The sequence below is a fragment of the Tachypleus tridentatus genome, chromosome 9 (assembly GCF_004210375.1).
Source record: "Tachypleus tridentatus isolate NWPU-2018 chromosome 9, ASM421037v1, whole genome shotgun sequence".
NCBI lineage: Eukaryota > Metazoa > Arthropoda > Merostomata > Xiphosura > Limulidae > Tachypleus > Tachypleus tridentatus.
Window position 1 is genome coordinate 92350728 of NC_134833.1, and position 24180 is coordinate 92374907.

Genomic DNA, 24180 nt, shown 5'->3' on the forward strand with positions numbered 1-24180 from the left:
TTAATTAGGGATGGCTAGCGCAGATAGACCTCGTGCAGCTTTGCGCGAAATTCAAAAACAAACAAACCATCATTTAGAGTAATGTACCTATATACATTTGAATGTGTATACACACTCCAGTCCCACAGATAGAATGTTAGACAAGTAATGTTTTTCATCGGCCTTCAGTTTAAATATTATTGCAACTAGATGCTCTTCCACAGGTTCCCCGAAAATATTCTGTTTCACGAATAAATAAAACCAAAATTAAGAGTAACAAATATTTTTCTTTCTTGCTTTTTGAGTTAATATGTCATTCTGTGTTGTAATCTAAAGAGTGCATAACTCTTGTCGTGATTCATGACATGCGTACGTTTTACTGACGTCACGAAAGTATAACTTACAACGTAAAGCGTCTTTTGTATTATATCATTTTAGTTTAAACTGACTGACTGACAGACAACACACTATTGGATAGTGGTGTGAGTGGTTAGCAGAAATGAAATAAAGTTTTGCTGGCGAAATGAGTGCTGCCGACAATTCGGAGAAATTTACACATTTGCCTAATGTAGAAATGTTAGTGGCTCTTTCAGTTACTTAAGTAGCCTTATTTTTTCCTAAGATATTATTATCCATGTGTTCCTAAGTCAACTTTTTAGTTAGGCCAAATACAAGTTGAAAAACCAACATATAATACATGAAATAACATACACTGTAGGCTTAATGTTAGTAGATCTATTACTAATGGCATTAGTAGCCATCGAGTCTTTGAGTATCGATCTTTTCTTTCCATTTGAAACATTGTAAGATCACTAACAGAACACTGAAAACGATTAAACTCCAAAAGATAAAATAAAACAATTTGTAATGAGGCATTTTCACCGAGTGGTAGATAATCTATATAAATAATACACTGCGTTATTCTGTCCAAATCTCTTTTCACAGATTTCTCTGCCAAATGCTACAAGTCTCTTATCGTTAGAAAGGCTTTTGTCCAATGAGTCAGGATTGTATATTGGCTTTTCAATTCAAAATCGCCTGACCTGTTTTTGATTAGTCAGGCTTTTCAAAGGTGTATGATAGCGCAATGTTCTTATCATCACGTGATGACTGGCTTTGATTTAAACTATTCGCAAGGTATGTCACGCAAACAACACTTAATCCGCCTTTACTTTCCTCAAAAGAATGGAGATTACACTAAATACAGTTTCTATGGATTCTCTCGATTTTTATTAGTCCAAACTACTCTTGCGCAATTTGTTCAAAACTGTATTTTTATCACTTTGTTAACACGCAAACATTTCCGCTCACAGTTTCGTTTGCCTTCATTTCAACTTTCCCAGTCGCGCCAAACATGCTCGCCCTTTCAGTCATGGGGGTGTTATAATGTGACAGTCAATCCCACTATTCGTTGGTAAAAGAGTAACCCAAGAGTTGGCGGTGGGTGGTGATGACTAGCTGCCTTCCTTCTAGTTTACACTGCTAAATTAGGGATGACTAGCGCAGATAGCCCTCGAGTAGCTTTGCGCGAAATCTAAAAACCAAAAACAAACATTTCAACTTTACATTTTATTTTGCAATAACCTAGCTTCGATTCGTTACGCAGACTGCTATAAACACCTTTTAGCTACTTTTTTGCTCACAACGGGTTTTATCCTTCTTCGTTTCTGTGAGATTCTTTGCTTCAACTCGTAAAATTATCATAATTGTTTATTCTGTAAAACATTATAAACAACGCTACTTTATTGTTTACTTTAGTTTTACTTTTATTGGAGTTACGTATGTGTAGTTTTATTAAATAAAGTTACGTCTGCCTGAGTTTGTCTGTCTGACCGAATACAATTCTTTACAAATAGACCAGGATTTATCAATATAACTCACAATGAATGCAAGAAAGCGTAACTTAGATGGAATGTGTGGAAGTGATAAAATATGGATAATTCAAAGGAAGGGCATTATAACTACTAGCCAGTTAACGAATTTACACACTCGGTAATGTAAGACCATGTGTGAATAAAAACATGAACAATAAAAAAATCACATTTCCTATTGCTCGTACATGTATATTTTCTTATTAAATCATGTACTATATTCCACCTTATATTTCATGTGCGATGTTCCTTCTTACTGGACAATGTGCTGTTCTGAACTATTATTTTATACGTAATATCACATGTTGTTAGATAATGTACTGTTTTACACGTCTTACTGTATACGTATTATCCTTTCTAGTTGAAGAGTGTACTGTTTTACTTCTATTGTTGAGTATGTAGTATCCCTTATTGATCGATAATGACCTGGTCTGTACTTCTTACCGTATATATGCGATATCACATCGTGATGGATAATGTTCTGTTTAAATCCTACACTTTTTAATGTTGGATGGTATTAGGTCTGTAGATTGAGATCCAAGGTTGTATACATGAAGTTTCAGATAATTTCCATTCATGTTAACAAGTCTTGTGATACGTCTATTGATAACATAGCTGATAATACATACGTCGGCCTTCTCGTGAGTGCAGATTGTGAAAAACTTTTGCTGGTTTGTCTGACGTTTGCGTACTGAACGTTACAAGCACCTTGGGTAAACCAACTGCTTTTTCCGGACAATGTCATCTGAAAAGAAAGAAGATAAAAAATCGAAGAATTGTAAGTTTTGTATAATAATATTTAGATTACTCGTATGTATTCCAAACAACGTTAGTCTATAATTTTAATCGCTGCGTTCGTCACTATGTTATTTGATTAACAGTTGCCCAAAGGCAAGAAGCGATAATGTCGTCAGAATATTCACACAATTGCAGTCCCTTTTGATAAATTATTTATTGTATATTCTTCCCGACAGAGCGTGTAATAACCGAGAACCACATTGTTATATTAAGTATTCATGAACTTACTAACATAATTCTTTTTAATTATTTCTATGCACTGTCTTTTTTAGTGGTAAACAAGAATATACTTTAGAATCATAATTTGTTTACAATAGAGACTGGATATTGTTGTAGTCGGATTTCTCTTATTATCTTTTGTCATTATGGAACCGGTTAGCGTCTGAATCAGCTATTCTAGATATTTTTTCACTTCGAAAACTGGGTGCTGATGCTGTCTTCAGTAGTTGTTTTCGATAATTTATTCACATCAGAAGCTGGTTGTTGTCTTGTTCAGCTATCTTTGATTATTTATACACATGTATAGTCGGGTGCTATTTTGATTAGCTGTTTCTGATAATTTATTCGTAATTGGAATTGGTTATTGTCTTGCTCGGTTGCCTCTAATACTTCGTTCACATTGGAAACCTGTGTAGTGTTGTCTTGATCAGGTGTCTCTGTTAATTTCTTTACACTGGAATTTCAGTGCTATTGTTGTTTTGATTGGTCTCTGGTCGTTGTTTTAGTCAATTGTGTGTGTGAATATCATCTTGATTTGTTGTTTCATATAATTTTTTCACTGACAGCTGTGTGCTTCAGTAGTTTCTGGTCATTTTTTTCACATCAGAAGCTGATCATCTGAAGTTCTCACTGGTTTCTTCATACTGAAAGCTGGTTGCTGTTTTAGTTGGCTTCATCTCTTCATCTAACCTTGGTTAGATATTTCTCATAACGTACTAAAATTGAAACTTGGTAAGGTTTTTCTTTTTTCATATTGGAAGCTGATAGCTGTTTTGATAGGGTATCCCTTATATATTTTTCAAATTGGAAGCTGATTGCTGTCTTGCTACACGATTTCTCATCATTTTGTTCACATTGATTATGACAGCTGTTTTAGTAGAGTCTTTCTTACATACGGCCTGGCATAGCCAGTTGGGTCAAAGCGTTCGACTCGTAATTTGAGGGTCGCGAGTTCAAATCCTCGTCGCACCAAGCATGCTTGCTCTTTCAGGCGTGGGGCGTTATAATGTTAGGTCCATTCCACTATTCATTGGTAAAAGAGTAGTCCAAGAATTGGCGGTGGGTGGTGATGACTGGCTACCTTTCCTCTACTCTTACACTGCTAAATTAGAGACGGCTAGTGCAGATAGCCCTCGTGTAGCTTTGCGCAAAATTAAAAAAAAACAAACTTTCTTACATATATTTTTTTTCACATTTGAAACTGATTCTTCTCTTGGTAGGTAAGTTTTAGGATTAATTTACATTGAAATAAAGTTACTGTCAAATATTGTATATAATTATGTTTCATTTTGTTGCTTACTAACATATCTTAAACTGAAATTTACCAAGAGTAAATATAAAAAAAAACATGAGATTCAATAAAATGGTAGAAATTTGATTTTAAATGTCTTATAGTACTGACGTTTCTTCTAAAGTTTTAATCCTTCAAAGATATTTATTTTGCAGACCAAAATATATACGGAAACCGCAACAAAGGTTAAATTAGGTCATTGGATTAATATATAAAAGTTTCTTGTAGAAATAACATGAAATAGTTGATATCACAGGATGATAAGTAATGCTGGATAATTTGCACAAGAAGAAGGTCTTAAAAATTATATTTTGTTTATTTATTATCACGCAAAAAACTACATAATTAACTATCCTTGCCAGGGGCGTAGATCCTGGGGGAATGGAATGTATACATCCCCCTTCAGTTTAGGTGGGGGGTATAGTGCATACAATCATCTCCCCTACAGTTTGGTCTGTTGGATTGTTTTATTGCATCACAGGCCTACAAATTGTGTGTTTGTTCTTGTGATTCTCGTGTTCTTACCAATCGAATTACATAATTAGGCCTAGATGTAGGTTTTTTTCAGTAGCTGAAATGTACATCTTTAATATAGGCGTGCTTCTAAGCTTTTCGATCTAAGCAATAGTTCGTAAGTTTCAGTCAGTAGGCCTAAGTATACATGCAAGTATCGTGGCAACAAGATTACTCTGTGACTGTATTGTGTTGTATTTTTGAATTTCGCACAAAGCTACTCGAGGGCTATCTGTGCTAGCCGTCCCTAATTTAGCAATGTAAGACTAGAGGGAAGGCAGCTAGTCATCACCACCCACCGCTAACTCTTGGGCTACTCTTTTACCAACGAATAGTGGGATTGATCGTCACATTATAACGCCCCCACGGCTGAAAGGGCGAGCATGTTTGGCGCGACCTACTCTGTGACTGCATGTTTACAGCTTTTAGGTTCACGTATTCAGAGATTACCAATTTGCAAATTGAACAGTCCTCAAAAGTGGTTGCAAAAATCATCCCCTTCCCCATCGGGTGTAAAAAATCTACGCTCCTGATCCGTGCTATACTCATAGCGGATTTCGAAACCCAGTTTTTAGTGTTATAAGCCCATAAACTTACCGCTGAACTATTGTAGAGAAATTTGTCAATTTATATCAGGTGAATTCTTAATAAACTTTCTTTTATTTTACGAGAACCAAGCTAGAATAAATGTCACGCTGTTGCATGAGAAATGTCGGATCTTCATGTGCGAATTTGAAACTCGATTTTTAGTGGCTGAAAGAGAAGCACCATTGTAAATTTATCATAATAATATAGTATATTATCTGGTTCATTTCAAACTCACTTTATTTTTCTTATTTTAAAAACTAAATCATATTTATATTGAATTTTGTCACTGTGGAAAAATATATATTCGTGTAATTTTATTACACGAGTTTAAGCTGTGGCGACAGCAGTTTGTGATATCAATCATGCACTTGGTGATGGTATAACTAACGAGCACGTAAGACACAGTGTTGGTTTAGGAGATTTTGTTCTGGTAACACAAGCTTTCATTATGAGTCTCGAGGCCGCTCTCACACAGACATCAATGAGGAGGATTGAAGACCTTAGTTGAATCAGATACCCACCAAACTATGATAGGATTTGTTGACAAACTTAAGGTTCGTTATTCAACAGTTTCCCGACATCCTGAAGCAATTGGCAAGGTAATAAAGCTCGATAAATGGTACTTTACGAATTGACTGAAAACCGTCAAAAAAGACGAGTTGAAATTTGTTACTCACTCCTTATCCGCAACAAAAACGACCCGTTTCTCATGTCTCACGTTACTGTCTAAAAACTAAACGAACTTCAGTACAAAACTTTACCTCATCCACCATATTTACCAGATCTTTTCCCTACAGTTAATCACTATTTTAAACATTTGAATTCTTTTTAAAATAAAAAGTGTTTGCAAAGGCCGATTGAAAGTGCCTTCGAAGACTTTATTGCCTCAAAAATTTGGTTTATTTTGAATTTCGCCCAAAACTACACGAAGGCTATCTACGCAAGCCGTCTCTAAGGGAAGGCAACTAGTCATCACCACCAACCGTCAACTCTTGGGCTACTCTTTTACTAACGAATAGTGGGATTGACCGTGACATTATAATGCCTTGACGGCTGAAAGGGCAAGCATGTAGTGGGACGGGGATTTGAACCCGCGACCCTCAATTTACGAGTCGAGTGCCCTAACCACTTTGCCATGCCGGGCCTGAATCAAAGGACGTCCAATTTTTAAAGATGGCATTTACAAAGTTACAACTCTTTGGCAGAAGTGTATTGAGTCTGAAGGAGCTTATTTTGATTAAATAAATTAAACAACAAAATAGATAAATTGGTTTCAATTATCCTTTAAAAACCTACTTTTTATATGCATCAGCATATATATTAATTTAATCTCATTTTTATCATGATACACATATTATATGGAAACTTTGTGGGATGATTGAAAAGGAGTTTTGGTTCTTATTCATAATGGTTTAGTTTCAATAAATGAAAAAGAAGCAGAAAACAATTTTATGACCTACTTCATAGACACTGGTGTAGTGTTGAATAAAGAAGCACCTGAACACGAATCTTACCATATTATCATGTAAGGTGGGATTCGTTCGAAAGTTTTAACTATCAAATACTTTTCTTATAATTTGCTAGAGTAACATTTCAACATTGTTTACTACATATACTTACCTTTAATGTGGAACCTTAATTTATGTGATTTTTTCGACCAGTTACCGAGATTTCGATTATTTTTAAAGTGTTAAGTACTATTACATTTTTCACGCGTAAAAATTTCTTTTTCTAACAAATAATAATATCATCTATTGAGCTAATCTAAAATCTAGATACTTTTCTCCTATAAATTATCCAGATCGAGGGTACGACTCCCTGTCACACCAAACACGTTCGCCTTTTTAGCCCCGGAGGCGTTATATAGTTACAGTTAATCCCACTATTCATTGGTAAAAGAGTAACCCAAGAGTTGGCGGTGGATGGTGACGATATTATGCATTCCCTTTTGTCTTTCACTGCTAAATTAGGGACGGTTAACGTAGATAACTCTTGTGTAACTTTACGTGAAATTCAAACCAATCAAGCAAACAAACAAGACTTATAACGCTAAAATCTGGGGTTCATTTCCATTCGGTGTGGCTTTGCACTAAATCACAAAACATGTTACATTTGTGTTCTTACTGTAGTGTATGCTATAACAAATCACAGTTAGTTAGTTTGCTTTAGTTATCCTAGCTATTTGTAATATTCACAATTTTGTTGCATCCTTCACTTAATCTTATTATTAGTGCTAACGTTCTTAAATATTTTTTCATATGTTTGGAGGTGCGTACATGATATTTCTTATCTAATTTTACCTAGTAACTGTTCCAAAAGTTTTATTTGTTTATTTGTTTGAAGTTAAGCACAAAGCAACACCATGGGCTATCTGTCCAGTATTGAACCCAAATTATAGCATTATAAGTTCGCAGACATAGCGCTGTGCCTCTGGGAAGACGTCACAGAAGTTCAGCATATACAATGTTTCAACCGCTTGCATAGTTATATATATATGGTGAGTTGTTCAAAGAAATCAGCTAATCTCCTTTCACTCTAGTTACCTGTTGTCATGGGTCACCCCACGTCAGAAATAGAAGTGGACAGTGAAATATTTATACCTAGCAGAGTAGATGATGTCTAGAAGTTGTAACTTACCTATGAGTGACAGACAAACTACAAAACCCTTCTATGACTATTAGCTAGATATATTCAATGTTATCGATGTTTCTGGCCCTTATCCCAAGAAAGCCTGACAGAATTGGGTCAGTTTTACGATTTACTAAGCAAAGACTTAGAATTGTCTCATGCATAGCTTTAATGTTATATGTGAAATCTATGTAATACTATAAACAATTAAAATACAAATTAAATTTAATGTTATATGTGAAATCTATATAATACTATAAACAACTAAAATACAAATTAAATTTAATGTTATATGTGAAATCTATGTAATACTATAAAAAACTAAAATACAAATTAAATTTAATGTTATATGTGAAATCTATGTAATACTATAAACAACTAAAATACAAATTAAATTAATTACATTTAATACTGTAAATTATATAAACACACACAAACGTATGCCTTATTTAGTTATAGCAAATCCATGGTGTTATTAGTTTCACGTGTGCTCAAGGAGTGGATTTCACCTGATTTTTATGGACAGTGAATATTATTTGTATTCCAGCAAGAATAGCAACTTGATTAGACCGTACCTTCTCTTGAAGGCTACTCTTATCATAGTGTTGGTTATTATATTTATTATAACTAATTTCAATTATTATTTCTATTTTATTATAATTATAAAGATTAGTTCATATTCTTAGCTTATTCTATGGATTTAGGACTAATCTAAATCTACTAAGCAGACTGAACCAAGTATAACTTTTACCACGGGATAGTAGTTCTTCTTTGGTCATCGACTTAAGTGAAACGTTTATCAAAATGCAGACACATGGCGTTGGTTAAAATATATCCCTGTGTTTATTTTTTTATTAATATTTCTTATTTTAATTTATGATCATTGTTTGTTATAATTATAATTTTGCGTTATTAGCTTAGTATATAGTTAGAATATAACCTAAACCTCCTGGACCACCCTTATTTCATAAAATATGATAGGGTTTATGGCCGAAAATATTTTTATAGCAAGATACACCCAGCTAATGAAACTGTATTCTAATTTTCATAAGTAATATAATCTGAATATTATATTTCTTAGCTATGCGTATTATAGGTATATATTTTGGTTCTGATATATGCAAGAAGTTTGATTAGAAATTAATAAGTTTTATGCGATCACAATGAATTTGTACTATTATATAGGTAACGTAACTATTTGTATATCTTTATCAAAGTTTTATTTATATTGTACCACATAGGTATGGCCCATATGTCTGTATGTGTGTGTGTGTGTGTGTGTGTATTTATAGGGTCTTACGTTTTCTTTCATAGCCAGGTGGTTAAGGTACTCGACTTGTAATCTGAGTGTCGCAGGTTCGAATTCCAGTCACACCAAACATGCTCGCCCTTTCAGCCGTGGGGGTGTTATAAAATGACGGTCAATCACACTATTCATTGAAAAGAGTAGCCCAAGAGTTGGCGATGGGTAGTAATGACTAGCTGCCTTCCCTCTAGTTTTACACTGCTAAATTAGGGATGACTAGCGCAGATAGCCTTCATGTAGCTTTGCGCGAAATTCAAAACAAAACAAACCGTTTTCGTTTATAATTTAATTTTTAACGAAGTTCTATAACTAGCTTACATTTGTATTTCCGCTTCACTAAACGCTTGAGAAATTCACTTATAATTTAGTTTTTACACGATGAAGTGACTTTATAAATGTAAATTTGTATGTCTATGAATTTTCATATGTTTAACATAGAAAGTGAACGGATTACCATTCGCTCCTAAATCATGTTTTTGAACTTTTACATTCTGAATATTAAGATGAAAACTAAGTAACTGTGTAACATTGCTGGAATATCCAGCTGAAATGTGTTAAATACTTTGAAAACGGAATTCTTTTCGACAAAACAAAGTACCTAGTTAATTTAATCCTGAATTTCGATAAACATACGCCAGTTACGTAACATAGATTGAACTCAAAAGAACTATCGATACCTGCTTAGGCGCTATAAGGAGATGCTTATGTCAGTCAGAAATTTACGTATGTGCCAATGTTTTGCTCTTAAGTAAATAGTTGAAGGCTGGGACATTAACAAAGTACTTTAAAACCCATCTAATGTGTATTAATTCATGAAAAGTTGTGATTGTGATTTAATATCATCGTTATTATATGTACAAAGACACTTCACAAAATGACTGAACTGTTTGTTGTTGTTTTTTACCAATCTTACATCTTTTGTAAATGTTTGCTTTAAATTTTACAGCTTATTTGTGTGTGTTAATGTTGTGGATTACCGTGTTTATTGTAAACATCAGAAAGTAGCTCTGGTCCTTGCTGAGTTTATCTTGTGTGTGCTGACTAATGGCTGTGTTGATATCGTCGAAAGGAAGTAGAAAACCCACTGAAGGTATATTTTTTGATGCCGTTTTAAAGACTTTAGTTTACTAAGATTAAGAGACGAAAGGGGTTTCTTTGACTTCTCTTAATATAAGGTTAAGTACGTTATAATAAAATGATTTTGAAATATCCAAATCAACAACTCACGTGACAATCACAGTAAAAACAAACAAAAAAAAGGTCATGATGAAATATAAAGTATCAGGACCAAATTTTGACATTTTGGAATGAGTCACAGATTGTATGATGTCATCTAAAATTGGTTGCTTTTGGTAAAGAGCATATAACAGCCTTTTTTTTACTTAAAATATACACAGAAAAAGTCTTGGAATAAGTTGTAACTCAGTCGTGGTAAACAAAGTGGGGAGTCTTGGAATAGGAGAGTGTTCACAAATGCTAAGAAAAATGGCAAAAGTGGTCCACGTGTTCCAGGCAACATAATCAAGAAACATCTCTGAGTATAAACGAAGCCAACAAGATATGGGTTCACCGAGACAGGGCTTCCAGTCATATTTTCAGTTTAGTCGTCGTGTACTTCAAGCCATAGTAATCAAATCACCTGTGGATTTCTGTGCAATCGATCTGTTTAAAGAGGAAGCTGGAAAACAGATATCTTCTTAAACTAGATGGATTATTGAAACTAGTAGGGAGAAGTGCCGTTGATTAGACATGCTAACTTTTGGCAATGGAAACTACTCTGCACAGCTATTGTCAAGATGCACAAACGTCAGATAGAGCAGACCGGAAGTAGAAACATGGACTGAAACATAAAGTATGGTACCAAAAGAGTTTTAATATAACGTACTCAACCATTATACGTTATGAATAAATGAAATTTTAAATATTCGTCTATAATGTTCCTATAATATTACTTTAATAAAATTATGTGTTTGCTTAAGTTGATCCTGAAATGTAATACAAAACATGAAAGAGCTCTCTTGACAAGTGTATTTGTCCAAGCGTGTTTAGGTCCGGCATGGTCAGGTAGTTAAAGCACTCAACTCGTAATCCAAGGGTCGTGGGTTCGAATTTCCATCACACCAAACATGCTCACCCTTTCAGCCGTGGGGACGTTATAATATAACGGTCAATCTCACTATTCGTCGGTAAAAGAGTAGTCCAAGTGTTGGCGGTGGGTGATGATGACTAGCTGCCTTCCCTCTAGTCTTACACTGCTAAATTAGGAAAGGCTATCGCAAATAGCTCTTATGTAGCTTTGCACGAAATTCAAAACAAATCAAGCGTGTTTACATTCTATCAGGATCAATCTGTATGTATTATGAAAACCAAAACAAAAACTTTTGTTGCATAAAACAGGGTTAGAGAAAGAATTGCATAAACTTGGTTGAAATTTCTTGTGATGTAAACCAATATATGATCAAGAAATCTGTACGTTCACCCATTTAGCAGTCTTAGTCACATGATTTAGAACAAGTACGACAGGACTATAGACGTAAGAAGACAAAGGAAAGTGTTGTTTGAGTCTTGTGTTCATTTCTTTTCCTGATTTCTAACAATAGAATTCTGAACATTTTTCGCAATGTATCTTACAAATCAGTTTGGTACTTTATGTAATTGTTGGACAGAATGTAGAATAGTTCACGCTCAGATGTCATGGCAAGTTTAGAAATGTGACTGAAGAAGAATTTTTGTCACTTTTTCTACCAAATGTTTTGCATGGTACCAGAGACAAATGATAGAAAGAGCATACAAGAAAGAAGAAAAAGACGAACATGTTAATTTGATGGAAGAGGTTTGAGATTTTGTCTTAAACGTTATTTGTAACTATATTTATAGTGGGTAGAGGATAGCTATTAAACTATATAAATGATCTTATATTTCTTTTATTCATATACATTTAACACTGTGTTCAGAAACTTTGAAAATATTTTACGTTGAAATAAGTCCTGCGTTCCACAAAAGATACAATTCAATATTCGTCGATGTTTAATCGGCCTAGTCTACTGGTAGTACAGCAGTAAGTTTACAGACATACAATGTTAAAATTAGGTGGTGAGATTCCCTCGTTAGACACGGCAGATAGCCCAATGTGGCTTTACTCTAAAACAAACTAACGAAGTATTTAGCATTGTTTATTTCTGTGTATTTTGAATTAATGAAAAGTTTTCATAACTGATAACGGAATGACCTCACTACTGTTCGTTGTCATATGTTAACAATTCTTCAGTTAATGATCCTTCTCCAAGATTATGATGAATTTAATCATTTCTGTTTATTATTTATAAATATATTTAATATTAGTTTAATGATTTTTATGTTTTTTATTCTTTTTCTAGCAAAAGATCTTGTCGACAATGAATCGGTAAGTTGATTTACGTAGTAAAAATTAATATTGAGACGTTGAAAGTTGCTACTTCAATCATTTATAATTCAAATAATATAAGAATGTAACAATGAGGGTTGTTAAATATATCGTTTTAAAAATGAGTTATTGTTAGTAATCAACTTCAGAGAAAATTGTGTTTCTGCCTTTCTGAAATAGTTTAGCATATTGTAACTGTCAGATAACAAGATATATGTTGCACATATGTTTTACTCATCACTACACAGTTTTGCTTGCCTTATAAAGACCTCTGGTGGTAAATGAATGATTAATTAACAGGTAAAAAGAGGATATTAAAAACATATCACTGCAAGGAAACACGAACGTAACTAAACATGGCATCACAAACCACATAGTTTTGACTGTTGAGTACGTCTCGGTGGCTTCGCGCTTTGGTCTCCTAATCGGATGATTGCAGGATAGAGACGAGCCCGCGTCATGCGGCTGTTGAGGTCTTGAGTAAGACCTTGATTACTAATCTATCCAGCTATATGATGGGTATCTAACTATTAGCTGGAGAGTAATCAGCAGTTGTCTGTCATTTCATCTAGGGGGATGGGTCATCACCCTCATCTGGTTGTGTCATTGGAAGCAGAATTCGAAAACATGGGTCTTATGTGCCTGAGGCACAGAAAATGGTTCAACTAAACTAACTATGAATAGCGTAATATCACACGCCATTATAAACATTACTATTAATAAATATTGATATCGAGTACGAACAACATGGTATCACAACGCATTGGTAAAACCTGTGTTGAGCATAAACAATGTGTTGATGTCGTTTTCAGCCTAAAGGATGCACTTCATCAATTACGTGCAAACTGTAGCCAGTTCATGTAGATGAAAACTGATAGCAGTCAGTTATTTCTGTTCTTATTTGGCTAAAGGGTGTAGGATACCTTTGGTGAGCTTATATTACGAAAATAGTAACTTTTTTCTGTGTTAGTTTGTTTCACCTGTTTCTTAAGTATAATTTGGTCCACATTAGGGCGCCGAATAATGATTGTAATAAAACTATCTAGACGAAACTCGAGATTAATGATGAATTCAAAAATGTTTATTTTGTTACGTTAACACCCCATGCTGAGGAAAGGCTGACAAAACGTGCAGTGTGACAGAACCTGTAGGGAATAAGAAACAGTCTTGGTCAAAATATTTGCATACTGTTCTATATTTATGTTATTGTCTATATGCATCGAATAATTATTGAGTACATGCCTTAGTGGTAACAGAGACTGTAACGTATGATCGGATAAGCATGTGCCAGTCGTTATTCTGGTCTGTATAAGTTGGTTTGAGCATTTGTTCGTCAAACCACACATATCCCCCCCCCCCTGTTGTGTGTGTTCGGTATAATCTTTATCAAAACAGATCAATACTTTGTTCAGGCAGTTTTTTTGCAGTTGATGTAGAGTCATGCTTGGTCACATAACAGAAGCTATAAGATGTCAAATTGGTCGACTGTCCAGAAATGGTATGAAGCAAACGGGCATTGCCAGAACAGTAGGTTTACTCTTAGCGCACTGTATTCAGAATCCTGAAACGTCATCCGGTTACAGAAAAAGTAAGTTGTCTCAGAAAACTCTAGTGGTAGACGCTGAAAAACTACTGCCCGAGATAACCGTGTTTTAATCAGGTTAACATATCAAGGTTAAAAGAAGTCTTGCAACACTTTACGACAGGAATGACATTAACACATTCATTCCCAGATATTCAGAAAAAGAGTGAATATAAGACTAACCAAAGTTATATTGCAGGAAGGGCTATCTGTGAGCTGCTATTAACGAGCATTCACTGCCGTTACTGTGTTACTCAGGCCAGACAGCATGCCAACTAACAATCAGATCACTAGTGGCATGTCATCTTTTCAGATGAGTCCTGTTTTCAGCTTGTTAAAGCTGATGGTAAAATTAATGTTCAAAATTTGTCTGCAAACAAATTGTCTTTCCCACAGGGATCATACATGAGGTGGTGTAATACATGTTTGGGCAGCTATTCATCGTGATGGAAAACCTGCTATTCATCTTCTTCAAGAACGTCACTAATGCCTCCTTAAAGGATGACATGGAGATGATATTTCTGCCATATGTTAGGACAAGGCTTGAAAATAACTTTGTTTCCCAGATGACAATGCCACTGCCCACATTAAGCATATTGTACAGGTTTATCTTGATCATAAAAACATTACAAGATTGCCATAACCAGCGAAGTCTTCAAATTGTAATCCCACTGACAAATGTTGGACAGAATTGAGCCAGAAAATTAACTCCAACCCTAAACCAGCTACTGTATCTAAGTTGCAGCGTCTTCTAATGAAAAGTTGAAATGAAATCACGGTGGATTACATCAATAACATGCCACATCGTCTTCAAGAGATTATGAGAATACGAGGAAGACGAACCAAGTAATGAATATTTAATACGAACTGATATTAGTTTAAAGATGCTCTTTATAATAATTTGATGTTATAGTTTGTCGTTATATATAAGTTATTAATTTTTTGTTGTAGTAGGTAAAGTTCTGAATTACGTGGCTGTTAAAACTGTTTGCTGTTCCAATAAATTGTGTATGACGTCCATAGAACAAATTATACATGTAGATGTTTAACATAACACGCATTTCTCAGTTTGACAGTGTTAAGTGTATTTGTATTCTATTTTTTTATAGCTCAGAATCCAGTCGTAATGAAATATATATTAAATAAATAAGTAAAAACAAAATAAATAACAGTCCAAAATTTACCATATATTTTGCAGTCTATTCGCGACCTTTTCACTTATTCTATAGATACAGTTTTGGGTCATAGGTTATAAAATATTGGAAATACTGCTTCAGCTATGTACAATCTATACCTAACAAGCCTAACGAAATTCGTAACGTTCTTATCAAATAACGTTCTCTGTTATCACGACTATTGCCATTTCGTCATTTTTCATCTTAAACAGACTTGTTTACTTTCAATGCCTGGTAAACGAAAAACAAAAGATAAAAATAAGAAAACTGTTTGATTTTGCATTCAAATTCAATGAAACAATTAACCTGGATAATGTTTCTCATTCTTATTGAATTTCTCTTAAAATATGAATCGTTTTGTGTTTGTCTGGGTAAATTCATGTTTATAATCCCACATCTGTAGTTGTGAAATAATGCCCTACGAACGCTCTACCCCTTAATGTGAAATATATATTTAATACATTCATTCTGTAACAAATAACTAACAATCATTATATTACTGAAGTAAAGTAACATCATTACTGATTAGCAACTGTTATAAATCAAGGAAGATTTCTTTCAAACTTCAAAATCTTACACCTGATGTAAGATGTTGATGTGCGCTCATAACATGCAATACAAAACTTCATTAACGTGATCGTTTTCAGAAAAATTGACTTGTTTATACCGCTCATTGGACCAAGTGTCAAACTATATGAACTTGAAAAGTGATTAAACTATAGCTTTTCCTCTTTTACTAGTTTTAGTAAGAAGGTTACAGCTCGGTGGATTTGTTAATTAGTTAAATGTTTCATTACTTAGATGATCGCTTTTACTTTGCGGATGTAGATATAAAAAAATAAGCCCTTGAAAATATAAAGATACAATTAGTTACAGGTTTTGTGTTTTTTCTGCTTATCTACCTCACGGCATAGTAAAATCCAATCTAAAATTAAAGTGTGTTTTCTCATAGAAAAGTCACGTCGGGCTATTTCCAGAGCCCAGCGACGGTAATCGAACCCCTGATTGTAGCGTTATAAATCCGTAGACATACTGTTGTACCAGAGGGGGTCGAAAATGTGACCTAATGCAAATGTTCTATACAATTACATCATGTGATTTAAATTTTCTTTTTTTTTTACTTTTAGGTGTGCACGCTTAGTTTGTGTTGTTAGCAAATAAATGGCATTTATCACAAACACTGAAAAGACAATAGATGGCTCAGATAGCATCAAAATTAGCAAATATTTTTTCGTCTTTTAGTGGAACAGCGGTGAGTTTCTGGATTTAACTTCCTGAAATCAATGGTTCGATTTCCCGCGATGGACACAGCAAGTAGCCTAATGTCGCTTTCCTCTGAAAAACAAACAAATCCTTTTTTTTTTGTATTTTGAATTTGCTTTTCAAAAATAATAAAAACCATATGCCTTAAGAAAAGAATGTACAAAAAACGTATATTAATCTAAATCAAAGTTCACTGTTTACTTCAAAGTTAAACATCTTGCACACACAGTATAAATGTCCACACAGAATGATTTTTTAAAATAACACAATTAAAGTATGAAAAGTGAGTTTCAGAAATATGGATAAAATAGTTCTTTATAACTTTATAATTATAAATGAACTATATGATACAATAACGCATGAGTTTACAGTAAACTAAGATGTGACCACGCCAAACGTCACTATAGTATCATGACATCAGTGTTCATCTTGACATGACAAGAATCAATGCTTTAAACTATATGTTGAAATGACACATATAACTATATTAAACTACATTAACACGAAAAAAATTCAGTGCTGCAAATTGTATGCTAACATAACAAGTATCAGTACATTGAACTAAATGTCAACATGACAATAGTTAGTACTGTGAACTATGTATCTTCAGATATGTCATACAATGGATTAATGATCTTTAAACTGGAATCTTAAGATAGTATAATGTAAACATTCATCATTGTTCTGTATTTGTTAGTTAAAGGGGTGTAATAGTAGGGTGTAATAAAAGAAATAAATTATTATATAATCCTCCAGTGGACGAGGGGACAAAACAGTTTGTAGTCTGTTTATGTTTTCGTAATTTTACTTTAAAAATGTTTTAGTGATTTTAAAGAAGACGGAAGATTGAAAGAATGTTTTGTGATAATGCTACTTGCACATTTTTGAGTAGTTTTAATTGCTTTTGAATCGAATATCACGTAATATAATATAAACCAGAAATTTTATATGAAATACAATTATATACAAAAACGCTACTTGCGAAAAATAATAGCACTTAAAGCAAGAATGTGGCAATTTGGTTTTAGTTCTTTTGCAGTGATTTAATATAGAAATATCCGAAACTTAGCACTTGCCCAGCGAAAAGAATAAATGGCTTGCTTTTAACCAATGATGAAATTGGAGTTACTGTTTGCGTCAGCATTCATTCGTTACTCGTGTTCCTCAGTAAAAGAATAGAACCCATCAACCGAGGTAGTGCATTTAGGGATCATGTTTTCTTATCGGTGAGTGATAAAACAAATGCATTTGTTGCGTAATATTTGAAAAGTAGCCACTATCCTGAAAAGGGTAAAGTCCAACAATTCCTATGTTGCAGCTTGCGGCACGTGACATTCTGCCGAGTAAATAATGCTTGTTATTGACACTAGAAGTTCTCAACTAGGAAATTATAATGCGTTTTAAAAACTTCTTACCTTCAGCGCTTTAAATCCAGTGACAATATGCAATATGTGTAGAAAAGACAGGATTCTAATCATGATAATAATTTAATATTTACCATTAGAACAGTTATTTCTCTTGAAAAATGCTTATACTGAAGTAGTCATCTCAAGGGCACTTACTTTTGACTTGATAATATAAAAAAAAAAAAGGTGAACTTCTAATCTGGAAAACAGTGTGGCACGGCTGCTCTCCACTATTTGCTCCTCTCCACAGTGGCACAGCAGCATGTCAACGAACACATAACGCTATAAACCAGGTTTCGTTACCTCATGAAAATTTTTTATTATTTTTTTTATCTAATCTAATCTTAAACAACTTAAACTTTTCCCATTTTTACATATTAGTTAGTTTTAAAATAATAAATAAAAATGCACACAGGAAAAGAAATTAAGTACAAACCTGGATCTTGTTTATTTTTTCTATCGACTATTCATGACACTTAACCCTACATTTTATACTAATGGTATTACTGTATTCAGTATTTTTTATTTAATTAAATAATTCCTAAAAGAACACAGAATAATAGAAAGCATTATTGTCAAAATTTTTCTGGCAACAAAATTTGAAATGGAAGCCAAACTAAGCATTCCGTACACAGAAAACAGTGCCATTTGATAAAAAGAAACCTTGGCTTTCTATTTACTATTAGCAATATAGTATTCAAAATCAGCGAGGACAATTAGCAAGTTTTGAAAGTTTTGATGTTACAGGTGAGAGTGGCCAGAGAAGTGTGATTCTCTATTTGATAGCTCTGTAATTAAATAAGAGCTCGGCATGGCCAGGTGTTTAAGGCATTCAACTCGTAATCTGAGGGTCGCGAGTTCGAATCCCTGTCGCACCAAGCATGCTCGCCATTTTAGCCGTGGGGGCGTTATAACGTGACGGTAAATCCCACTATTCGTTGATAAAAGAGTAGCCCAAAATTTGGCTGTGGGTGGTGACAACTACCTGCCTTCCCTCTAGCCTTTCACTGGTGAATTAGAGACGGCTAGCGCAGATAGTCCTCGTGTAGCTTTGCGCGAAATTTAAAACAAACTAAACTTAACAAAAACAGTGACAGAGATTGATATAGAACTGAATTGTAATGGAGATATGGAATCGAAAGACAGTCACAGGCCACATATTTGAAGAATTGAAATAACTTCTAGATTACAAACAGTAGCGAAAACTGTCGACACTATAATGGAGACTTTCAAAATTGGCATGTAGTCCAAGGTGGAGAAGGTTGTCACTGGTACTGTTCGAAGGATTTCTTCACACTGACAAGAGAGCTTATTGAACTCATATGACTTTGCTATTCACCGTCTGATGGGAAGGTATACTGTTTTTCATGTAAATTTCCTGCAGAAGAAAGTGGTCCTTTAAAAACTTGTGGTTACAGTTGTCGGAAACACGGGGTTGGAAAAATTTCATCTCATGAGAACATCAAAATACAACAAGATGTCATGATAGCGATTTGTACAAAGCAGTCAGGTATCGGCTGTGTGGACAATGAATTTCTAAGTGCTAAAAAGTGCTGTAAGCGTGAATAAGTTTCTCTGTGAAAGAAGATCATTGCGAGGTAGAGACGACTGTTTATTTGTTCGAAGTATAGCATAAAGCTACACAATGGGTTATCTGTGCTCTACTAACATTGGGTCTCGAAAACCGGTTTCTAGCATTGTAAGTCCACAGAAATATCGCTGTGCTCCTGGGGGCGAAATCATTGGCTCTACACAACGGTAACTTTCTTGGTATTCTGAAACTTCTTGCAGAGTACGGCTCGTTTATTGCCTAATAAATCAAGTTTTTCGCTAACAAAGGGACACAGATCATATTTATCCTTTGCTATTTGTGAAGAACTAATACATTTTATAAGTGACAATGCACTTCAGGCAATTATCAAAGAACAAAACCTGCTACATTTTTTCTCGTGTCTGTCGATTTAGCGCCAGATATTACACATTATGAGCAACTCACCCAGCAGTTCATATCCATATTAGGTCGTATTGGCTAAAACGTAGCTGAAATCATACTGGCCATTTTGGAAGAGAATGGTATTAATATAAAAAATTATCGTGGTCAATCTTACGATGATGCTCAAATGTGAATGGAAAATATAGTAGTATTTTAGCAAAAACCCTTATGCATCGGGCGCTGGCATGGTCGCGCGTTTGAATTCCCGTCACATTAAACATGCTCGCTCTTTCAGCTGTGGGAACGTTATAAAGTAACGGCCGTCCCACTATTCTCTTAGTAAAAGAGTAGCCCAAGAGATGGCGATGAATGGTGATAACTAGTTACCTTCCTCTCTAGTCTTATACAGCTAAATTAGGGACGGCTAGTGCAGATAGCCCTCGGGTAGGTTTGCACGAAATTCATAAGCAAAACAAACAAACCTTATGTAGCGTATATTCCTACCTCACTCCCAGTTTGCCCCTGAAGAAGAAATATCCACATTTCGAAAGCGCTTGGGTTATAGGGTTTTATTTCATTTCATTCAAGACTTCTTGAACCTTCGTGTTTTTCTAATATCATGAATTACATACCTCACTCATTAAACTTGGTTGGAAAAACAGTGCCGAGTGTTGCTCTGCGATTGAAAATTCTTTAATACAGCACATAGACATTTCTATCTGCAATCGGTTAGTAACAAGCAGTGACCTTTAGGACTATGTGTTGTCAAATAAATTTCTGAAACTCGTTGGTCGCCAAGATATGAAAATAACAAATACCCTAGCAAACGACGTTGAACAAAAAGCGGTATGCAGGAATGAAGCTTCATCAATCCTTGATAAACCTGGAGAACTAGACTCGAGACTTCTCATGGGTATTCAGCACACATGATTGGAACGATTACACCAGACAAGTTTCGCACTTCAACAAACCGGTTTAGATTTCAACATTGCTGTGTCATTGGATGCCATTATCAAATTTATTGAAAATCAGAGAACAATGGTTGATGAATTTAAAGTCCAGTTTGCTGAACTATGTGGTCATTGTGAGTATAGTTCAGTTCAAAAGCGTGTCCAGATGTCGTCATGATGATGGAGATGCAGAGGATACCATACTATTACCAAAGGATAAAATTATAACAAGTATTTGTCACTGCACTGAAATACCGTCTCTATACATATAAGGATTCCTTTTCAAATTGTTATCTCTTTAATGTCAAGAAATCAGACAAGCCGCAAGTCCATTTTTTTCTAAACGATGTTGAAATCGGGATAGAAAATAAATTGATTCAGTTTCCTACATTGACAATTTCAGAGCTTTGATGTTTACTCATACACAATCTGAACCAACAGAATCGATGTTTAACATATTTTTCTTTCTCTACAGACACACCCTTATCCAAACACTTTCTAATGTGGAGATAGTGCTGAGATTATAATACCCATAATGCTATAAAGCTACAGCGATCGTTTTCGAAATTAAAAGCAAATAAAAAGTGAACTCAGGAATAGAAGAGCACAAAATGAGCTAAATTGTATATAAGGAATATAGAATGTTACAGTGGTGACTATAGACAGTCTGTCTATAATGAACATAAAATGTGACATACTTCGAAAGCTAAACTTTGCGAAATTCATTGAAATGTTCGGTTATGATAAAGCTACAAAAAGACAGTTCTAGCTTTATACATTAGGTTCTAATCAAGTTATCTTCGCGATCATTCATGTGTGAATATAATGTATTTGCATACGTTGGTTGTTTGTTTGTCTATATTGTTTCCAGTGTTACAATACACGATGTTAAAATATTTTCATATGGATACACTTAATACTATGATTTTGACAACGAAGTTGACTCAGTTTGCTAGAGATCACTATATCTATCATGGGTGAGGACCGTTTCTCCTTCTAGCACTTATTCCTTAAGCAAAAGCGACGGTAATGTTTTTCAATGAAAGTTTAAGTAAGACGTCAGTTTATTTATGTTTGCAAATACTTTTTCATATTATGGAATATGCCGTTCAAAGAGGCAATGTCTTTTATATCACAAACATATTTTTTATTTTATTTGACAGGTGATACTTTAAAAGTGTTTGTGACCTCGCATTATTGGTTGACACTTAGAAACTATTTGTCGTTTGGCGTGGTTTATCAGTTAAGAAAAAGTGTTTGTCATTTGGCACGATGGACTGATACTTTCATACGTTTCTCATTTGGCTTAATAATTCGATTAAAATACTTTTCCTGTTGATTTGACATAGGACAAGGTTAGGCAATTCATCCAAACCATCAAACTTATGCTTTCTCTGAAATAAACACGGTTAATAAGAAACATTACCTGTTCATTTATGGGTTTTTTTCTTTCTAATTGAAAATATTTGTTTCAAATTTACATATCTTTCAGTAATTCAGGGTAACCGCGACTGCTCGTACCGCAACAATTTGCATTTCCATATTCGCGATGCGCACATTCTACTGCATTTCTAAAAAGAAAAAATATATATATAATTATAAATATTTTTATTTTTATCAGTTTCTACTTGAGTATACTACTTTTCTCCTTGTTTGTTAACAAGAAGATTTTGTTTTTTTCTTAACAGGGAACCCAGAAACTCAGTTACCCAAAATCTATTTTCTTCATCATTGGAAATGAGTTCTGTGAAAGATTTTCTTACTATGGAATGAAAGGTAATGTGTATTAAATCTATTTTTTCATCATTGGAAATGGGTTCTGTGAAAGATTTTCTTACTATAGAATGAAAGGTAATGTGTATTAAATCTATTTTCTTCATCATTGGAAATGAATTCTGTGAAAGAATTTCTTACTATGGGATGAAAGGTAATGTGTATTAAATCTATTTTCTTCATCATTGGAAATGGGTTCTGTGAAAGAATTTCTTACTATGGGATGAAAGGTAATGTGTATTAAATCTATTTTCTTCATCATTGGAAATGGGTTCTGTGAAAGATTTTCTTACAATAGTATAGAATGAAAGGTAATGTGTATTAAATCTATTTTTTCATCATTGGAAATGGGTTCTGTGAAAGATTTTCTTACTATAGTATAGAATGAAAGGTAATGTGTATTAAATCTATTTTCTCCATTATTGGAAATGAGTTCTGTGAAAGATTTTCTTACTATAAGAATGAAAGGTATTAACTCTATTTTTTTCATCATTGGAAATGGGTTCTGTGAAAGATTTTCTTACCATAGAATGAAAGGTAATGTGTATTAAATCTATTTTCTTCATCATTGGAAATGAGTTCTGTGAAAGAATTTCTTACTATGGGATGAAAGGTAATGTGTATTAAATCTATTTTCTTCACCATTAGAAATGGGTTCTGTGAAAGTCTTCACCAATTATCATAAGTTTACAACAGTTACTGCTGCTTAGTCACTGACTTAAGCAGCCATTACGCTACCTGATTACGCTATTCAAATAATGAAACCAAGAAGTAATATGGATTTCTATTTTCCGTATATGCTCACATTGTTATTATTAGCTCGTTGTGTGTTTTTCATATAGCAAAACCATATCGAGCTATCTGCTGTGTACACCGAGGGGAATTGAACCCCTGATTTTAGCTTTGTAAATCTGAAGACTTACCGCTGTCTCAGCAGAGGACATTATTATCTGACAAGATAATTAGGTAAAAATGTTAATCCATATTCATGTAAGCCATTTTCTCTTCTATAACAACTTACAATATTTACCATTGTTTATCTTATAAAAATTGTTATTATTCAATTTTAATTCAAAGTTAATTGTTCCCGGTAGGATAACGGTAAGTCTACAAATGTAAAACGCTAAAATCCATAATAAGACCCGGCGTGGCCAGGTGGTTAAGGCACTCGACTCATAATCTGAGAATCACGGATTCGAATCCTTGTCACACCAAACATGTTCGCCCTTTCAGCCGTGAAGGCGTTATAATGTGACTGTCAATCACACTATTCATTGATAAAAAAGTATTTCAAGAGTTTTTAGAATAAAAACCGAATTAAATTCTTTTGTGCAAACAAAAATGTTTTTAATTGTGTTTTCCTTGATGTCAGTGAGATTCGGGAGTAATATAATGTCAAGGGAGCTATTACTCCATGTTTAGTGTAAATTACACTTGTTTCTAATTATATTTTCCACTCGATAAAGTTTGTAATAAAGTTTTATTCCTAGTAAAGTTTCTAA

General features: G+C 34.0%; 1 protein-coding gene across 2 annotated transcripts in view; it reads left to right on the forward strand.

Annotated features, from left to right (window-relative positions):
• Nucleotides 1–2474: 2474 nt before the first annotated feature.
• Nucleotides 2475–24180, forward strand: part of LOC143225757 (solute carrier family 15 member 1-like) — a 58350-nt gene continuing 36644 nt past the window's right edge. The window contains exons 1-3 of one of the 2 annotated variants that reach the window (XM_076455708.1): nt 2475–2628; nt 12571–12596; nt 22594–22681. In XM_076455708.1, the coding sequence (XP_076311823.1) occupies nt 2589–2628; nt 12571–12596; nt 22594–22681 (154 nt within the window). In that variant the 5' untranslated portion in view covers nt 2475–2588. Of the gene's footprint in view, nt 2629–10159; nt 10284–12570; nt 12597–22593; nt 22682–24180 lie in introns of those variants that run through there. The other variant, XM_076455707.1, reaches the window with a different exon arrangement.